Below are 18,713 nucleotides of genomic sequence, written 5' to 3' on the forward strand. Positions count from 1 at the left end.
GAGGTTTTATTTCTGTCAGTTCAAACTGCGTGAAGTCATCAGTAAAGATTCACTGTTTTCAGGAAGAATGACAACAATGCATCTTGCAAGTCCAACAGTACAAAATGTTGGCACTTTTCGGAATCTATTCTGAAAGAAGCATATCTGGAAAACTGAGACACTCTTAAAACCTTCATTGCACAAGGGCAACACATAGATATCACTCTCATATCTAGAGCAAATGTGGTCTGGTGGCCTACTTTTGAATCACAGCTCTGCTGAGCACGGCGTGAATCATTGCAGCCTACCTTTACTGCAAAGCAAGTTGTACTTTTTTCCGGCCGAGTGGAAATTTCACGCAGGTGTTAGAGGAACAGTAGAAACTACTGCGAAGACATAAGGTGGGAAAATCCACCATTTCATCAGATTAGTACAAGTAGTAGAGAAGAAACAAACTTTAAGTCTCGACACTCAGCCAGGTAAGTTCAAACCATCATCAAAGTCACAGTTCTGCACAGTCTGCTCTTTACTACTGCAGCCCTGTCATTTTACTGTGTATGTGGTAGTGCATGGAGAATTGACATAGCGGTTGATGATTATTCTGCACTACATCTGTACGATAACTGAAGTAAGTATAGTATTTTTCTATACATGCTGTGTGTGTAACTGGTTTCACATTGACTCAGTTGTTTTATGGTGTCTTCCCTACAGTGTATCTCTTTTTCCTGTAATTTCTTTGGTGCCTTTTGATATTCAATACTGAATTTATAGCTGTCGGCTTTTAAATCAAGGTAAATGCATAAGTATTTAGAAAACACACTGCATATGTTTTTCTTATAAGTGGTTGCAAATTAACGTGGCTATAAACTGTGCAATGCTCTGAAAATAATTACCACTAACAAAAGATCTTTACATTAACAACCTGTAAAGTATATTATTTACTGACCTTCAAATGAGTGCTTCTCTTCCGAGCCTTTCATTTGTAATTCAATGGTGCTGAAAAACCCCTCATAATGTGCGCATATCTGCATAAGGATGTTGTTTTCTGTCCAATTCAGTTCTCAACAGCCAGTTATGTAAAGGTACAGTAGTTTCTACAGTTACGCAATTGGGATTTTCTCCAGGATACGACATAATATCTGAGTCAAAACAGCAGTATTGTGCTGGAAATCCAGAACAAAAGTACTACAATGAAGGACAAAGACCGTTCAATCAGTTCATTAAGATGAACAGATAAAGAAAGAGGGAGTATGAGAGTGAGTAAGTAAAGTCTTAAATATCAAATATTTTTTAAAACATACAGTTACAAAGTGCTTCACACACATAAGAGATATAAATGAATGAACGAATAAGATAAAAAAAATCTTACAATATAAAGCACAGCAAAATAAGAGACAACCAGACAATGAAAATAATAAAAAATGAAAGCCCAGAGTGGAGACCTATAAAAGGTTTGCCCATAAAAATGCATTTTTAGAGCTACTTGAAACAGTCCAAAGATTCAGGAAATCTGATAGATGGAGAAATTATTGCAGAGGGTCAGGGCTAAAACAACAAAGACACCTTCACCGAGATTAGAGGATCGGAGTGACAGAGAAGTGGAACACAGAGAGAAGAGATCAGAAATGTAACTGGGGGTGAAGTCATGCAGAACCTAATATGTAATCAACAGGATTTTCTAGTTTATTCAGAATTTTACAGGAAACCAATGGAGGGAAGTAAGAACAGGGGTAATGTGGGACCATCAGCTAGTTCAGTTAACAGCCTGGGAGCTTCTTTCTGAGCCAAACGTAATCGACACGTGTAAAGGGAATTACAATAATCAAGGCTGGAGGAAACATACATCTGACTTTTGTGATGTTTCTTAGCTGAAGGAAACAGGACTGAACAAGCTCAGTAACATGTTAGTCAAAAGTCAGAAACTGATCAAAGATGATACTAAGAGGCTTAGAGGTGGATTTGATATTTCAGAGAGAGAGAGAGAGAGAGAGAGAGAGAGAGAGAGAAAGAGAGAGAGAGAGAGAGAGAGAGAGAGAGAGAAAGAGAAAGAGAGAGAGAGAGAGACTGTCCCTCCAAAATGCACACCAATCTGTGGAACTTCCTGGGACTTCACTGGGAGTGTTTCAGGTCTGCCTTCCTTAAGTCAGTTCTGTAAACTGCACCTCTCACTTCCCTTTAGAGGAAACTGTTCAGTCAGTCCGCCCATAAGGAAACATGTCAAGAAACTTTACTGAGATTCGGCTGAGAACATGAGCCATGGCCGAGAGTTTACACAGGATTTAAATGAAACGTAACCTGTCTTTCCCACAGACGAGGACTATGGCAGCGGCACGCTGGGTCTTCTGGCTGGTTGCTGCTCTGTCTCTGGCATTCACAGTGGCACACAGTGAGTACTGATCATCACAACTCCTCTGAGCCCTTTACAGACTGAGAACAGCCTCTGCTTTCAGGAATCATTTCTAAACCCACACTCTGGCTCCTTTACAGGAATTTTCTAGCACAAAGTCGTTGTCCAGTCGTTAATCTGAGCTACTTGCTGACTCATAGGTTTGACCATTTTCAGTTTCAGTATTATTCCTGTCCAAAAAATTAACATGGCCTTCTATGAGTTAGAGTAAAAAAAGGCTTTGAAAGGGTAAAGATAAAGAATTAGAAGATAAGAATTATAAACTGAAAGTTATAGCAACACTGCCTTTCCTGTTTATAACCTGTTAACCAGGCACTTGAGAAATCCTCTTGAGCATTACTATGACTTCATTTATTTATTATGACTTTTCTCATGTAAATCTAAGTTCGTTTAAAATATGCGCACATATTGTATGCACACAGACATATGGGACTGAACCGACACTTCAGAGGAGAAAATAGATTCAGATATATATAAAAAAATCACTTGATATTGTGATGACTGAAAACTAGAGATTGGAACTTTTGAGACCAATGTCATTCTCCATTCTGCCGATTCTTCATCGACTTCCTTTGTGATTCCTGATAAATGTCAAGCCTTCCTGTGCGATGCTAATGTTATTGTAACACAGGATATTTACGCTTGGTAACGGACGTGCTGCTCAGTCATGAAGCAGCGGCAGATGTCAAACACAAGACATTCCTGCAATTTAAGCCAGCGTTGCATAGAAAGATGTTTCATCATATTGCTGGTGTTTCCACTCTTACCTGAAACCGTACATTTACAGACATTACAACAAGCTCTGTTGTCACCTCTCTGTGTGAAATGAAGGCACGCTTTGGACCATTTCTACTTCTCCACCATGTCCTTCTTGGTGCAAGTTTCCAGCAGCATAGACGCATGTGTTGGACATTATTTTGCAATGGGCAACAGTCAGAAAAACATGCAGGCGTTGATAGAAGGAGCTGATAAGCTCAGAGGCATATAAGTCAGTTGGATTGGGCAATTTGGAAACAGTTCTCAACTGGACCTGGTCCTCCATTCCCATCCCTACTGGGAACTACAACGTGACATTTGGTTCCCCCTAATTAAATCTCAGATGTTGTATTTCTCATGAGATCTTGGAAGGTACCATTTGCACAATATGATGCAGTGTGGTGAGAGGTGTGCCCTGAGTGCACACACACTCACTGCCCCACCCACACACACACACACACACACACACACACACACACACACACACACACACCATGTTGGCTAAAGCCACACATCATATATGCTGTTATACAGACCACACATTTTATTCCATGTCCACAGGGACTTCTATGCCACCAGGTTCTTTCAATCTGTGTCCTCTGTTAATTAAACAGGTCAAGGACAGCAAACATTTACTTTGACAGTTTATGGCTGCGTCTCCAGGAAACACGATAAAGACGTCAGCATTGGGCTGGAAAGGAAACAGTTTACTCAGTGTGATGTTACACAAGCTTCACACAGGAGGCTGAAGCTATAAAAATCAGTGATTTCCTTTGAAAACACTTACATTAGCATACTGCCGCTTGGTCAAGTTTTCCCTCAGTGAGAGCTGAGAAAAACATTTTTGAAGCTCCATTTTCTCTACATAGTACGTGGTACTACAGCTGGACGCAGGGACCGTGTTATAAATGTCCTTGTTGGAGCAGTCAAGGACTCTCTGACATTCAAGATTCAAGTCTCTGCACGATGATCTTCAGTACAATACTAGTCATACAGCTTACGGTATGTGCTTTCCAAATTAGTCACACAGTCAGAGCATACACCATCTGCGGTTGACAGCATAAAACGTACAGAACTGTACTTCTTTAAGATCAAACTATTCGTCAAACGAGCACAGCATCTTGCCAGAGGATGGAGGTATTTGAAGCTGAAAATCAAAGCTAAATAAAATTTCTCCTCAAGAACCAGTGAGCAGGATTTAGGTAGATGTAATAGTGTTTCTGTTTTCATGAGTGTATCATCACCTGAAAATAAGAACTGTTATTGTTATTGTTGCCATTAGCTTAGAATGAGCTCTTTATATCTACAGAGGGAGCTGGTCCTCTTGCACAGAGTCTGCCATGTTTCCACCATGTTTCTACAGAAGCCCAGAACTGACCAAACACTGGCTCGCAGAGCATCTTTAGCAGCCAGCATTGTGGAGGGCAAAGCAAGAGGGTTTTTAAATCACAGCGTGCCATCTCAGTTTTATTCATTCTTTTATTTTAGCCCATCAGGCTCTTGTTTGATGGCAATAAACTCTGCTCTGGAAGCTTAAACTCCCTTTGCGCCTCGTTGATTATTACGCTTGCAGCTGTACGAGAAACTGCTCACCAGCTGTCTGCAGAGGCCCTGTGCACAGTCGATCCAATGATCTCTCATTGCATTCTCAAAAAAAGAACATGAAAGATTCATTTGTAAAATTAAAGCACAGAATAAAATTGCCTCTATACACATTTGTTAAACAACCCACATCATATTGTTGTTATATTACTATTGTCATTCACAAACTGTTTGCACCATATTAACACAATCAGCACACATTACATATAATTAATCATCACAGATTACAGAAAATATGTCTTTTTTTAAATATATCCTGCTACCCACAGATTGCTAGATGGAACCTTAGGCCAAAGCACTGGATCCTCATCCATTTATTCAAAGGAGCTGCCTTCACAACAAGGCCATTGCTTCCCGCAGTCCCTGGCCAGTTGACCCTCCTGTGTGGTCTGGTTTACAATCATCGACTCTTAACTGTAAAATCACTGTAGATGTCATGAACTGTCAGGCTCATGAACAGCCACTGTTCTGCTTGACCGTAGGTCAGTGGTAGTTGCAAAGTACTCAACCTGTTGTGACATCCCTCTCCCCTCGACGTCAGGAGCACAGGTAGTGCCACTTTGGTGAAACGACTGCGTGAGGGGATCACATATCTTTTGTCCAGTGTGGTGATCTTTTTCCTGAAGCCTTCATTGCTCACAGTGTTAATTGCACACACATCTTATGGCCAAATGGAATGAGATTGCATTGGTTATTTCGGTCTGTCCTTGCGAGCTGGATAGACACAGTGATATGACGTACAATAGCCCTGTTACGGATGTCTGAGTTGACAGTGGACAAGGATGAGGATTCAGTGAGGTAACAGTCAGTCATATTGTTCTTCTTGGCCTTCATTGGACTGCAGTTTGCAGTGTTTTTTCAGGTGGCTGAACAAATTATTTGTCTTGCTTTGCAGCACAGACACAAGTCTCATGCACTCTTTGCATATGATTTGTTCTTGCTCAACATCACTTGGCCACAGTGTTCCTTACTAAATGTTCTGTTTTTGGTGTGGAACATGATATCAAATGCAATGCCAGTACGAGTGTTGATCTGTCGAACCAAAGAGGACAAATGTCTAAAATTTCCTGACTTCAGATTGCCTGATAATATGTTTTTGTTTGTAATAAGGTAAAATATATTGGACATTTTATTACAGAACAAATGACAGATGATGACATTTATAGGCAATACAATACCAATGTCTATTTTTTTTTTTTTTTTTTACTACCTATTACTGATCTACCCACTGGCTTGTTGTGTGTTGTTGTGCTTTTGTATGTAATTACCTCTGCCAAGGAGGTTTTGTTTTCAGTGTTTTCTCAGACTAAGTTATGGTTATAGAAACATAAACACACATATATCATACAGCTAAATATATTCTTACTCACATCCAAACGTGTGATTTTGATCGTCTGGAAATATATCTAGAGATAAACAGTGGTTGGCAAACAGAAAATTAGTAAGCCTTTAAATTGAATAATCATTTGGCATTAAGCAAACAAAACACCATTACTGAGATCCAAATAGTTTGCACACCTTGAACCTTGACAGATTAACTCTAACTGATTAAACATTTTACGGCCACAAAGAGGAATCATTTCATTTTGCAACAGCGTTCACTTTCCTAAGAAATCTGGTTAATAAATCAGAAAAGGAAACACACAAACTCCAGCTCTCCTAATGCTCAGACCTGCATATACTGTAAGACATAAGACTGCCATCAACCACCGATAAAGAACAAAGAGGCCTGTCGGCCGACACACAGTGGAAAGCAACATATACTTCAATTCAGGTAGTCTACATAAAGTTACGTTGTTTGCCAACAAAAAGATAAATATCAGGTGTCTAGTACAAAAACAGACATTAGATGGCAGCATTGTGCAAACAGCAGGTGAAGCTCCATTCATAAATACAGGGTTTACTCAATGAGAGCAATCAGCTGCAGGGAAACACTGAAGGACACACAGCATCTTGCACAGCATTCACTCAGTCACTATGCCGTACATCTGTACACTGACTTCCTCTGATAAATCCTAACAAAATGTAGCATCTATAGCAACGGCAGAACTCTAGAAACTAACAGCAACATCATCAGCAGATCGGGCAGATGTTTTCTACAACCTTCACTGTGATGTCAGCACACTTTCACATGTTTCTGACGTGTGCAGGGGGAGCAAAATGCAGCAGTCTGCCAACTCTGCCAAACCTGAAGTGCACCATTACCTACAGGTCTCTTTCTTTAATCCAAAGATTCTGTATGAACAGAGAATTACTACAAGAACTACTGACAACAGAGGGAAAAGAAAACACCACAGCATGACAGAGACACACACTGGGCTAAATATAAATTAAAGGTACTGCACACATTTGCAAGTTAGCAGACTTAAAATACATGATCTGTCAGTTTGCAAATGCCAAACACAGCAAATAAAACATGAGCTTGCAGATTGGATGCAGAGGCAAAGTTAGTAAAAACATGCTCAAAACATTCAAGGAAAGAAAGTGAGATAAGGAGTAGAAATTTTACTCAGAAAACCGTCCAAGAGATCAATTCCAAAGCAAGTCAATGACTATTTCTGTTTATACTCCATCATACAAGTTCAATGAACTTCTATATCACTTTTTCTTTTTATTATTATCATTATTATTTTGTAAAAGTTGGTGTAGTATATTTTGGCTTCCCAGTAAGTCACACACAACACAGCCCCACTGCTATTCACTCCCTGACAACTGCTGCAAACTAACGAACAAGCTAGCAATGAACACTGGCAGGTGGCACCAGAGTTAGCTGTTAGCTGTCATACCTTGTGTCTCCTATTTGCCTTCTTCTGCGCAGATGTATCCGCCGTAATGCGAAATCCCAGGGCTCATCTTGGTACGCTTTTGACCAGTTTAGTCAGTTCCAACATGGAAAACGAGCATTCCCACGGGTGCATCAATCGTTTAAGCTAGCAGCTAACGTTAGCTAACATCAGTATCAGCTCCAGCCTCCCAGTCAATGTGTAGCTTCACTCAGCGTCTCACACTTCTGTCCTCCGACACGTACTCAAGATATGTCCTTTCACCATATTTTCAGTGTTTTTATAATAGTGGTTGTTTGTTTGTTTCTTTATTAACTCCGCTTTTCAACTCTGTGGCCTGTTTCCAGTCCACCAACTTCAGGCTGGCTCATAGTAGTCACGTAACACCCCTGATTCAGATGGGTTATCCCGCCATCCCGAATGTTTCTGATGCTGCGTTCAAGTGTAATCAAAAATAGGACAATCCTAAAGGGGAGAAGTTTAGACTATATGTTGAAATCATAGAAATAATACAAATATGAAGTCTATGGAAATTTTAATTGCTTTGACAATGGCAAGTTGGTGAATGAACTGCAGAAATATCTACTGTAAACAAAACCCGGTATTTTACATTAATTCAATTGATGCAGCTATTTAGATATGTCATACGTTGTATATGAGTTTAACTAACCTCTGCAAAAGATTTAACACCAGCTAATTTCTGCTAAAGTTACACGTTTCTTTTTAATCTTTTATCTTTTTTACCCCGGGTTTACTGATTTATTCAGCTGTAGTATCACAGCTTGAATCATTTCATAGTGCGCTCATTCCCCAGCAGCACTGCAATTTGTGTGCAGCAGTGCCATCGTGTGGCGATGAGAGTAAGAGCATGAGGATGTTGTAACCCATACACAGAATTAACAAGGCCACGGAAGCTCCAAAGAAAAGGGTAACATGCGCTTTAAGCGTAGCGATTAAAACAGCATGACTCTTTTAAAGTGTGGGTAGTCAATGCTGGCATGACTGTTCACAGTCATTTTGAGACTTTGGTTGTGGCCTTTCCTTAAAATTTACGTTGAGTTTTGCTTTTTTAACATCATGAATGTACTTGCACTTCTTCTGTGCATGATAATTCATTTTGAAATTTTTGAAAGCTAAATATTAACTGTGTTGTTGTTCCCTGTCTTGGGCTTAAACTGGAGTTTTAAAAAAAAGTGAATGAGCATCATCTTCTCTCATCACCAGTGCTTGCAACGTGCATTGCAGCTGCTCAGTGGTGAGGAGAAACTTTTTTTTTTTTTTTTTTTTTGGTTACTGCTCCTGATATTTAGTATAAAGTAGAAAAATGCCACAGTATGCCAATTTGGGAGATACTAAAGCAGCTTGTGCATCACTGCATATGAAAGGAGTTGGAGGGCATGTCTCCACCAGTGCAGTGCAATCATTTAATGTCCTCTAATCCTCTGTTATTCTGATATGAGCAAATGTTGCGAAAGGCTGAGGTTCAAAAGTTATGAGAGGAAGCATGAAGTTGTCTCTTTTATAATTGGCTACATTGTGGTGCTACCTGCACCAAAAACAGTTCTTCCATGGTCCAAGTCATTTTGGAGATTATCTGCTAATTAACAAAGTATAACAAACACACAGGAAGCATAAAAAAAATCATCTTCAGGGTTGTTTTGCCAACCCGTGGTCACTCGTATCTTAATGTTCAAATCCCCCCTGAATGACAGATGACTGATCTCCCTTTGTCACTGTGTCACATCCAGACCACAGTGGGACGATAGAGACCTACCACGTGAGCGTTGGCCACCTTTTTGTCTTGAGGTGCCACATAGCTGATGCTCACACCATTGTGACCTGGAGCAGAGGCGGGAGGCACAACCTGAGCCTGCCCACTGGAGTGGAGGTCAGGGATGGGTTACTGTTGTTTCTACCTGTGCAGATGTCTCATGATGGATCCTACACCTGTGAGAGAAGGTACGGAAGCTCCTGTATGACAAGGTTTACTGCATCAAATCCAAAAAAAAAAAAAAAAACACTTCTCTGTATCAAAAACAATAATAAACTAGAATTAATAAATTTATATAAACCAAGCCAACTGCAGCACACAACAAATTGGGCCAGCATGGAGCCCTGGTTTGTTTCTGAGTGTCTGGATTTATTTGAATTTGTCAAATTATTCCCCATCAAAATCATTTTAGTTTTTTCACATCACACAAACAAGACGCACACAGTGTCAGGTCATATCGTAAATGTTCCTGGAGCTCGGGCTGGCCTGTCCTGCTGCTGTCTCACTGTTAATCTCCTTCTCTTCAGGGATGAGACTGGACTGAGGATGGAGTTTTTGGTGTCAGTGTCCAGTGGAGAGTGTCCTGAGCCATCTGAAACCAGATACATCACAGAGGACAGCAATTATGGTCTCCCTTGCAAACAGCGCGAGATCTTCAGACTGAATGACACAGGGAACATACGATGGATGAAGGTACGCACAGCTCCACGGTATTATCTGCTGTTTTCATTGGATTTATGTGCTTTACTGCATGGCTTTTTTGCTTTATTTAGCTCCCAATTCAGTTTGAGTACAAAGAAAGCACTGATACCAGTTTGCACCTCACTGAAGCTTATTATGTTCTAAGAACATGTGAATGTTTGCTGACATCTGAGTGAAGGTTGTGCAAATCATCTGCCCAATGTGCTGATGATGTTGATATTGGTTTCCATAGTTGTGCTGTAGATACAACACACATCTGGGTCTACAAGGGGCCTAGCCTAAAGGAAATCCAAAGGCGATGCTGCCAAACCATCCCATGGCCATGCAGCTTAATGTATACAGCATCAGCAAACCTACAGGTCATCATTCATATTCTTCAGGAAAGTTCCTCTGTATGCACTTATGAGTTCATTTGTAGAACAAAATCTTATACAAAAGAAGTACAGTGACACAATGATAGTTTTCCATATTGCCAAAAATCCCATGAAAAGATGAAAACCACAGACAAGCTGATCTAACAAGCATCGTCTGTGTACGCAAAGCCTGATATATCCTATTCCTCTGCGCTGAGTGCCGTTGTTATCTAATACTTAAAAACACATCATTCAGCCACAGGGTGGCGCTGCCTGCCATGTTTCATAAACACAGCCAGTGTTATTTACTCTGAGTCAGTGTGGCTGAAACAAGTACCCAACAAATACACCATTTAACTCTTTATAAAATTATCATTATTATTATTATTTAAAGAAACTACATATTTGTCAGCTGTTTTAAGGATTTATTTCTTCAGCTGCAATGAATGGGTGTGGAGCCACAGTGCCACAGACACAGCAGGGAGGTTGCAAAGTAGAGCATGAAACAGGCCTGAAAAGTCAGACCCGAACCGGCCCGGGCCCGACAGAACTTGCCCCGAGCCCGGCCCGGCCCGGCCCGGCCCGGCCCGTTTTGATTGACAGCTCTGTAGAGCCCGCACCCGTTTGCAGCCCGACATTTTCAGATGCGCGCATATGGGCTATCAACCAAGAATGAATCATTTGTGCTGTACATTTTCAGAATTTTTATTCAGAATAGTTACAAATGTCTGAACAACAACGTAGTCTTAGCTAAAATAAATTCTCTAACCAAGGAAGTAAAAAACAACGGTATTTTTTTCTGTTAATATTGATTGTTAAGTTTGATCATAGGCACGTTTACCGCTCCGATCAACATGCCGGGTCAGCGACGAATTCCCCGTTGTTTTGCTGTCATACTTCAACAACACGTCGCATTTCTTGCATTTAACATAGCCCACTGCCTCATTATTTTCATTATGTACATGTTCAAAGTTTTTCCAGACCTGTCACCTTGCATTTGCTTGCTGGACCAACACAAAATCACCACTGGCTAATCTCCTTTTCACCTCTGCAACATCCATTTTGCATCTATCGCGCAGATCGAAATGCCTCACGTGATCGCGAATTTACCGCGCAAGTCACGTAAAGCCCGAGCCCGACCCGGACCCGATTCAAATGATAAATATTATGCCCGAACCTAATATTCCCAGCTCTATTGCAAAGTACTGAGAGATGGACATTGTTATGAAATGATGCAGTAAAGCACTGGTGGACTCAGACTGTCTGAGGGGAAGAGGCGACTAAATTACACGTTGTAAAGAAAAGAATTCTAGTCTGTATTTCTGTTCGTATAGAACTGCCACCAAGTGGAGCGGCAAGGGGCGCCCATCTCTGTGGAGGAGAACGGTTTCATGAGACTGCCTGCGGCTTCAGAGGGGGATGCTGGGAAATACACCTGCCTAGTGGACATTAGCTTAGACGGCAGGACGTACACCACGGCATGCAGCATCCAGCTGAGTATTAAAAAAAGTATGCACTGCAGATCAGTTGAGCTCTAAGTGCAGACCGAGTCCCTGACACAATACATGCACATGCAATATGTTGTTACTGAGTTATTTTAGGATTGTCATTTTGTAACATAAGGAGTTGCAGCAGGCCAGAGCAGCAGGGAAGCTGTGAAAGAGATCATTTTAGTTTATTTGGCTTGGCCTATTGGCACGGTTTCAGTAGGTTGTATTACATTTCATTGTGTTGCATTTGTTTCTGTTCCACCCAGAGCATCCAAACACAGTTTTTATGGAGCCTGAGATCGTGTTCCCTCAACAGGACGTGGTCACTGTTGAAGTGGGCAAGTAGTACACTTCACAAATTCTAACCGCTATGACTCACACACACTGTATGTCTGTCAGGTTTGACTTTTCGATATGGATAAAATTTACTCGACATGCTACAGTGTTTTCTAACAGTCAGGAGCAAGACGCAGGATTAATACAGGAAATCATTAATCAATCTAAGTGAACAAAAGCACAGCTGTTCTTATTTTCAGGGTGATTATACAGTCACCATAACATGATTATAAATATTTTGTTCCATATTCTGCCAATAGACCCCCGCTCAATCTTTCATACTTGTCCTTCAGGGCCACAAAGACTGATCAATTTGACATAACAGTTCTGGATCAAATCATGTCCGATGATAAAGACTCTTCTGAATTTGGTGGTTGTCAACTATCATCTGGGCTTGATGTTGCCAGAAGTCAACTTTTCAGGATATATGAAAGCTCTGACACAGATGCATTTTAGACCATTTTAAGATGTTTTCAGATCAATTTCTGTAACCAATGACAATTTTTCACCAGTGACAGTTTCATCAAGCTCTAGCAAGTGTGGAGCAGCAGTTGATTCAGTTTTTAATCTCACCGGTGACCAGGTACGAGAGTGGAGCTGAAGTGTTTGGCCTACATGGGCTTCAGTGAGGACACTGAGACTTCGATGTATTGGACTATTGACTCGACCTTCTCTGACGACTACAAGGAACTCAGCGATTCCTGGAAATAGTGAGTTTCTGCCTCATGTCATGCTGTTTCAACTTGTATGTGCTCATGGAAGGGACTGTAAACAAAACCAGATAAACACTTCTTAGAAAAAGACAGAAAACTCTCCCAATTGCTAAAGAACACACACTACACTGCATTTGTCTGGCAGCCAATGAGCAGTGTTTGTCAGTCATTAAATAAGTCTGGCAACAAGAGTTAAAACAGAGGACAATTAACAGAATTCTGTAGAGGTCACATCATTCTAGCACAGATTGCACAATCTCTCTGTCTCCCAGTTGCTAAAAATTTCTAATGCAGCTTTTAAAGCAACCAAAACATGACATGATGTTCTTGCTTGATTGCCTTATTTTTTAGCAGACTTATCGATATACTACTTGACAGATTGATTGATTGATTGATTGATTGACTGACTGGTCCTGTCCCTTTTAGTACTCATGACAGAGACAAGGTGTATGGCCTGTCCATTCTGTCCATCTCTAAAGTTAGTCGTCAGTTCCTGAATGTCCCCATTCGTTGCCATATAATGAGCCCAGCTGATGGGAAAGTTGGGGTGGTGTGGCTTCAAGAAGGTATTCTCTTCTCTTCTCTTCTCTTCTCTTCTCTTCTCTTCTCTTCTCTTCTCTTCTCTTCTCTTCTCTTCTCTTAAACATAGACTTAGTCACAAATTAAAATAGTATTGCTTGTAAACTATTCAGAATATAGTGTTAACTATACTAAAAGCCCTAAATACATGTTTTTTTTTTTGTCTTTTATCATTTTTTTCCTCATCCCTTTTTGGCGCCCAAAAATATTCTTTTAAATGTATTTTAGATATACATATTGTACTTTGTTTCACATAGGCAGTGCCTTCTTATCATAAATGTGTGTCTGCATTAATTCATAGTGTCAGCGACACATAAGGAGGCCAAACAGGAAAACATGTTCTCATTTCTCAAAGTCTTTCCACGGCACCACTTTACTGTAATTTTTTTAATATGTGTTATCAAAGCAGACCTGAATGCTTGAATGTGTCTGCCTCCTCCTCTCTCCAGCTGACCATAGTGCTTTCCACACCAGTGTTGCTCTCTGCCTCACTGCCTCCCTGACTACTTTGGCCCTGGTTGCTGCCTTCCACTTATTTAAAGTAGATCTGGTGTTGGTTTACAGGAAACTACTGCGCCCCTTTTCCAAACAACGACGTAAGCATTTTGTTAACTGTTGAAGGTGTGCTTTTCTGTGGAATTGTCTGTTTGGGTATTGCCAGGAATGCTCTTGTTTGAACATATGTCAACAAAATCGAATAAACACAAAACAAGTTCCATAGAAAATGAAGCCAGCAAAAGACAGTAATGAGTGAAGTAGTAATGAAGTGAAATGTCAAAAGTTGAAAGATGCAATGACAATGATAGATGCTTTGCTGTCTCCTCAACAGCTGCAGATGGGAAGCTCTATGATGCCTACGTGAGCTTCCTCCATCCCAGCACTTTGAGCTCAGCTGAGACTGCAAGCTTTGCCCTGCAGATCCTGCCTGAGGAGCTGGAGAACCAACATGGTTACTCCCTGTACATCAGAGGACGGGACGACTGCCCTGGAGAAGGTCGGGAACACTATCGTGGTCTAAGAAGCATGTTGAATACATTTCTTGCCTCATAAAACATTTGCAAAAGCATTTTTTGACCTGCTTTGTCTCCCATACACTTCAAATTGTTATATAGATCTCTGCAGCCGGCACAAATGTGTAATGGGTCATCTGCATACTACTTAGCCATTGCTTTTATCTTTTTTAAATGTATTAAATACAGATTGTACGTAGATAATGGGCTTGGTAAAATATTGTACAAGGTCAAACAATGTCTGGTCTTCAGCTAAAAATCTGGTTGTTTTCCAAAAAGTTAGGAATTTATCCCACAGTGATGTCTTTTTTCACTTCCTGTGTTTAATCTCTTACAGCGGTGCATGATGTCGTTTCTGCAACACTACGTCAATGCCGCAGGCTAATAATCATCCTGTCACCTGAGGAAAAATTTTCTACTCATGGAAAACAAGAAGAAGAGCTCTTATGCGCCAATGAAAATCAGCTGTACTATGAGCGGCAAATCGGCCTTTATGACGCGTTGACTCAGAACGACCCCCGGGTGATTCTTGTGGAAATCGGTGAGGACAGACTCTTGTGTGCCTCATTAGAGGAGAAATCTGAGAGTCTTTGTGTAACATCTGGCTACCTATCAAACCACTAGAAGTGACAAAGTAACGTAATTAGGATGCAATTTAAACTGATTTACATCTGCAGCAGTTCTCCTCTAGACACAGTGTTCAACCCGAGAGCATGACCCTAGCCGGACACAGTCACACTGAACATAGTCGAGATCTGCTCCATCCCGGTCCTGGTTGCTAGAAAACAAGTGAACCTGTGAAAACCTTTGAATGTTACATATCCCGAAACTGTCAGAGCCAGTCAGCAGAAGCATGGAAGCAATGCACTGAATCCCTAATCTGCCTAGTATCCCTGTCTTTAATTGGTCATCAGTATGTTAGCGATTACTTGCATATACCATCAACATTGTATTCTGTTCTATTCAACCAGGTGGTCCGGTGGATTACAGCTGCCTGCCAGAGACTTTGCGGTATATCAAGAAGAAACAAGGATCACTGGAGTGGAACAAACCCTGCTGTGGCACACACAGACTCACCAAACTGTGTTTTAACAGAAACTTCTGGAAAAACCTGAGGTACCACATGCCCTCAGTGCCTGCAGGGCGGCTCCAGACTATTGCATAAACCAAGTGAATAACTCTCATGTACCCAAAGGTTTTACTGACGGGATCCAACGTAGACCATTTGGTTCCACTGGGACCTGTTTCCTGGAAACACTTGTGTTTTTTGATGTCACATGTTCCTGTAAACAAACAAGAGTGGTTAATGCGCTCATTGGCAGCTTGTACAGTGAATTTCACATTGTGTGCAATCAGGTCAGACGGCCATCTGCTGGATTTTTTCAAGGTACAGAACAGGAATCCCTTACAAACGATGCTGCTCTGGTCCGTAGATTACAGGCTTTCATCTTTTGCCCTCACCTTCTGTCTTTGAATTCAGAATTTCCGTTTATCTTTTCTCCTACGCCATGAAAGTGACAGCGTGTTACAGAGAAAGAGAGAAAACCTTTCAAAGGCAGCTTTCAAAGGCAGCTTCGCTCTGTTTTCAGTAGTAAGATAACGATCAGAGCAGAACGCAGAGAACAGATGCTATGGCTACACAGTCGTGATGTGGAAGAACGTTGACGAAGGCCAGCACCATTTCAGCTGCCTTCTACTCCTTTCACGAGAGCAGAAACATTATACATGACAGTATTCAGTGTTTCAGTTCAACATTGAACATGCAGTGACTGATTTGACCTCATTTGTGTTCTGAAACTGCACGTGTTCAATATCTGACAACTCTCTGAAGGTTTATTTAGACATACGGAAGTCAACGTCCTCATATGAGGGCCAGCTATGTTGCAATTTGCACTAATTATTTAAGGATGCTTAGGTTTATATTTACTGAATAAGACTGCCGTGTTGAACGTTGATAATATTGCTGTGGATCGGTTTTACTCAGACACTGATATAAACCTGTATTTGTATGAGCTTTTTGATGTACTGTACTGTGCTACACTCATGGGGATCATCCCTGATGAAGTGTGTGGCCTTATGCTCTCTCATTAAAGTCGTTATGTCTGTGAGTGAAATGTGTGCCTCATGTGAGAGATGATTGAAGACACTGGATCATTAGGGTTGGGTATTGTTTGGATGGCGTCCATGCTAATTTCACTTCCAACATTGTTTATTGATTCTGGTTTTTCGTCAAATCCTTATTCTGATAGCTGGAACATATTGTAAAGTTTTAGTGGGAAAAGAAACCAAAACATCTTAAAAAATTGTAAGAAATGTTTATTTTCAGCAGATTTATGCTGCTATGAACATTTTTTTCTCATTATGGCTGAGATGATTTGTGATTCTTTCTTACCAGTCATACAGCACAGCATGTAGTTTTAGGGCATTCATTGCTGTAATAAGTCACACATAGTTTCAATAATTTTAGTTTCTGGAAATGGAGGCTTTCTGCCAGCTTAAGTCTTGACACAACTCTTCTCTGTTCTCCTCAAACACAAACAGAGGTGCACATGAAATATCGCTGCATGCATCATTTGCATGAAATTGACATTTCCATTTTGGCATGTATGCCAGTAAATGAGTGTGTGCACCAGAGCTGCCTTTGGTCTGTTTCACTTCAGCCCATTATATCCTATCCACTAGTTTTAAAGGAGCTACAGTACAGATTATATAAACCAGGTACAACAGAGTGTTAATTGTTGAGATCTAGAGGCCATCCTCACCAGAAAAACAACTCTCTAGGTCAAATTTTCAAGTAGGTTATTACGACCCATATTTACTTCTATTGACTTCCTTTATTTGAGGAAGTCAGGAGACTTATTATAAAGAGCAAGAAAGTCTGTGTTTGGAGGGACGGCTCAAACAAACACAGGACTCCCCCCGAGGAGACTTTGTGTCCGGTGTGAAGCCAGAAGTCAACACTGACCGATTTGAACTCATGTAACGCATTTACATTACATCACATACATAAGAGCAACATACTTGTTTTAATCCTGATCTTTTCCTAAACCTCCCCAAGTACTTTTGCAATTGCTTGTTTCCCAGCATGCGCTGATGGGACAGCCTGGAACTCAGGCATGAAGTCATCTTATCTATTCATCTTACTGTTTGACGGCCTGCTCATTGCTGACTGGCATGCAGCTCATTTTCAGGAATGGACGGCCATAAACAATACCATGTGAAATAAACTGACTTGGTTTATTGGCTGAATCTGTTGAATCATAGTGTGTTTTGCAATGTTTTATAATTCGCTAATATACATAAACTGTTCTAATTGTTTTAACAGTGTAGAGTTTTGCTATAACTGAGTCTGTTCCAGTAGGCTTTGTAGGTTAGAAACTTCTGACACAAAAAACTAATGTCCTAGAATTACTCTTGCTGATAGATTCTCTGAATCTTGCACAAGCATTTCCTGTTCAGTCTTTCAGAGAAGCAGCTTATTTTCATGATTTTATCTAAGTGTATCTCTCAGGTTCTCCATCTATGCCTTTTCCCTCTCTATCCACGTCTCTCTTTATAGTCTAATATAATAGAGAAGAAATGCATAACAGCATTTCTGTAAACAATATTTCAAATCTATGTAATATTTGTTTTCTACTTCTGAACTTTGAATTGAATCTAATTTTGAAACACTCTTGCAAATTCAATTTCTAATTCATATTTGGTTTCCTTAATGAATGAATGAATGAGTTTGCTGAGACACAAATATTGTAGATATTTTTAACTTAATGGACATCTCCAAACAAAAAGTATTAAACTTCTGAGCACTGCCTCCAAAGTGCAACACAGCACAGCTGCAGCATGACACCCATCTTAAAGCCACTGTTTTAATATGAAACCCGTGCAACAACCGCACCTCTTCATTGTAGGCTGGCATGTGTCAGCTCTTTGGGATATGCCCTACAGCAGGGGTGGGGAACCTTTTTCCTCTTCCTAAGTGCCATTTGAATTTTTATAGCTTACTTTGAGGGTGATACTTAGTACATATGGGGGTGGGATGTTGATGTGATATGTGCGTGTGGCGTTTAGGGAACATATTGGTCTACTGTTTTATATTATTTTCTTTAACACTGGAAAAAAAGTTAACGGTTTTTGCATTCATGACTTGCCCTGTGGGGCAGCTCAGACGGTATAAGGCCCAGAGGCTCCTACTCTTGCTCTACAGGAGACACCTACTCACAAGTGTTGCTGTG

At 40.6% G+C, this 18,713-nt stretch overlaps 1 protein-coding gene across 3 annotated transcripts; it reads left to right on the forward strand.

Annotated features, from left to right (window-relative positions):
• The first annotated feature begins 431 nt into the window (after positions 1–431).
• On the forward strand, positions 432–16,501 carry il1rl2 (interleukin 1 receptor-like 2). 3 transcript variants are annotated; one of them, XM_076747122.1, is made up of 12 exons: positions 432–458; positions 2,290–2,365; positions 9,276–9,486; positions 9,826–9,991; positions 11,688–11,862; positions 12,110–12,181; positions 12,763–12,889; positions 13,319–13,458; positions 13,921–14,067; positions 14,301–14,465; positions 14,819–15,022; positions 15,453–16,501. In XM_076747122.1, exons 2-12 carry the CDS (start codon positions 2,299–2,301, stop codon positions 15,644–15,646), a joined length of 1,668 nt encoding a protein of 555 aa, XP_076603237.1. In that variant the 5' UTR covers positions 432–458; positions 2,290–2,298; the 3' UTR covers positions 15,647–16,501. The 3 variants fall into 3 exon arrangements, with proteins under 3 accessions (XP_076603237.1, XP_076603238.1, XP_076603236.1); XM_076747123.1 differs by lacking the exon at positions 432–458 and adding an exon at positions 604–607; XM_076747121.1 differs by lacking the exon at positions 432–458 and having other exon boundaries at positions 2,178–2,365.
• The last annotated feature ends 2,212 nt before the right edge of the window (positions 16,502–18,713 follow it).

This window comes from Chaetodon auriga, chromosome 13 (genome assembly GCF_051107435.1).
Source record: "Chaetodon auriga isolate fChaAug3 chromosome 13, fChaAug3.hap1, whole genome shotgun sequence".
Classification (NCBI taxonomy): domain Eukaryota; kingdom Metazoa; phylum Chordata; class Actinopteri; order Chaetodontiformes; family Chaetodontidae; genus Chaetodon; species Chaetodon auriga.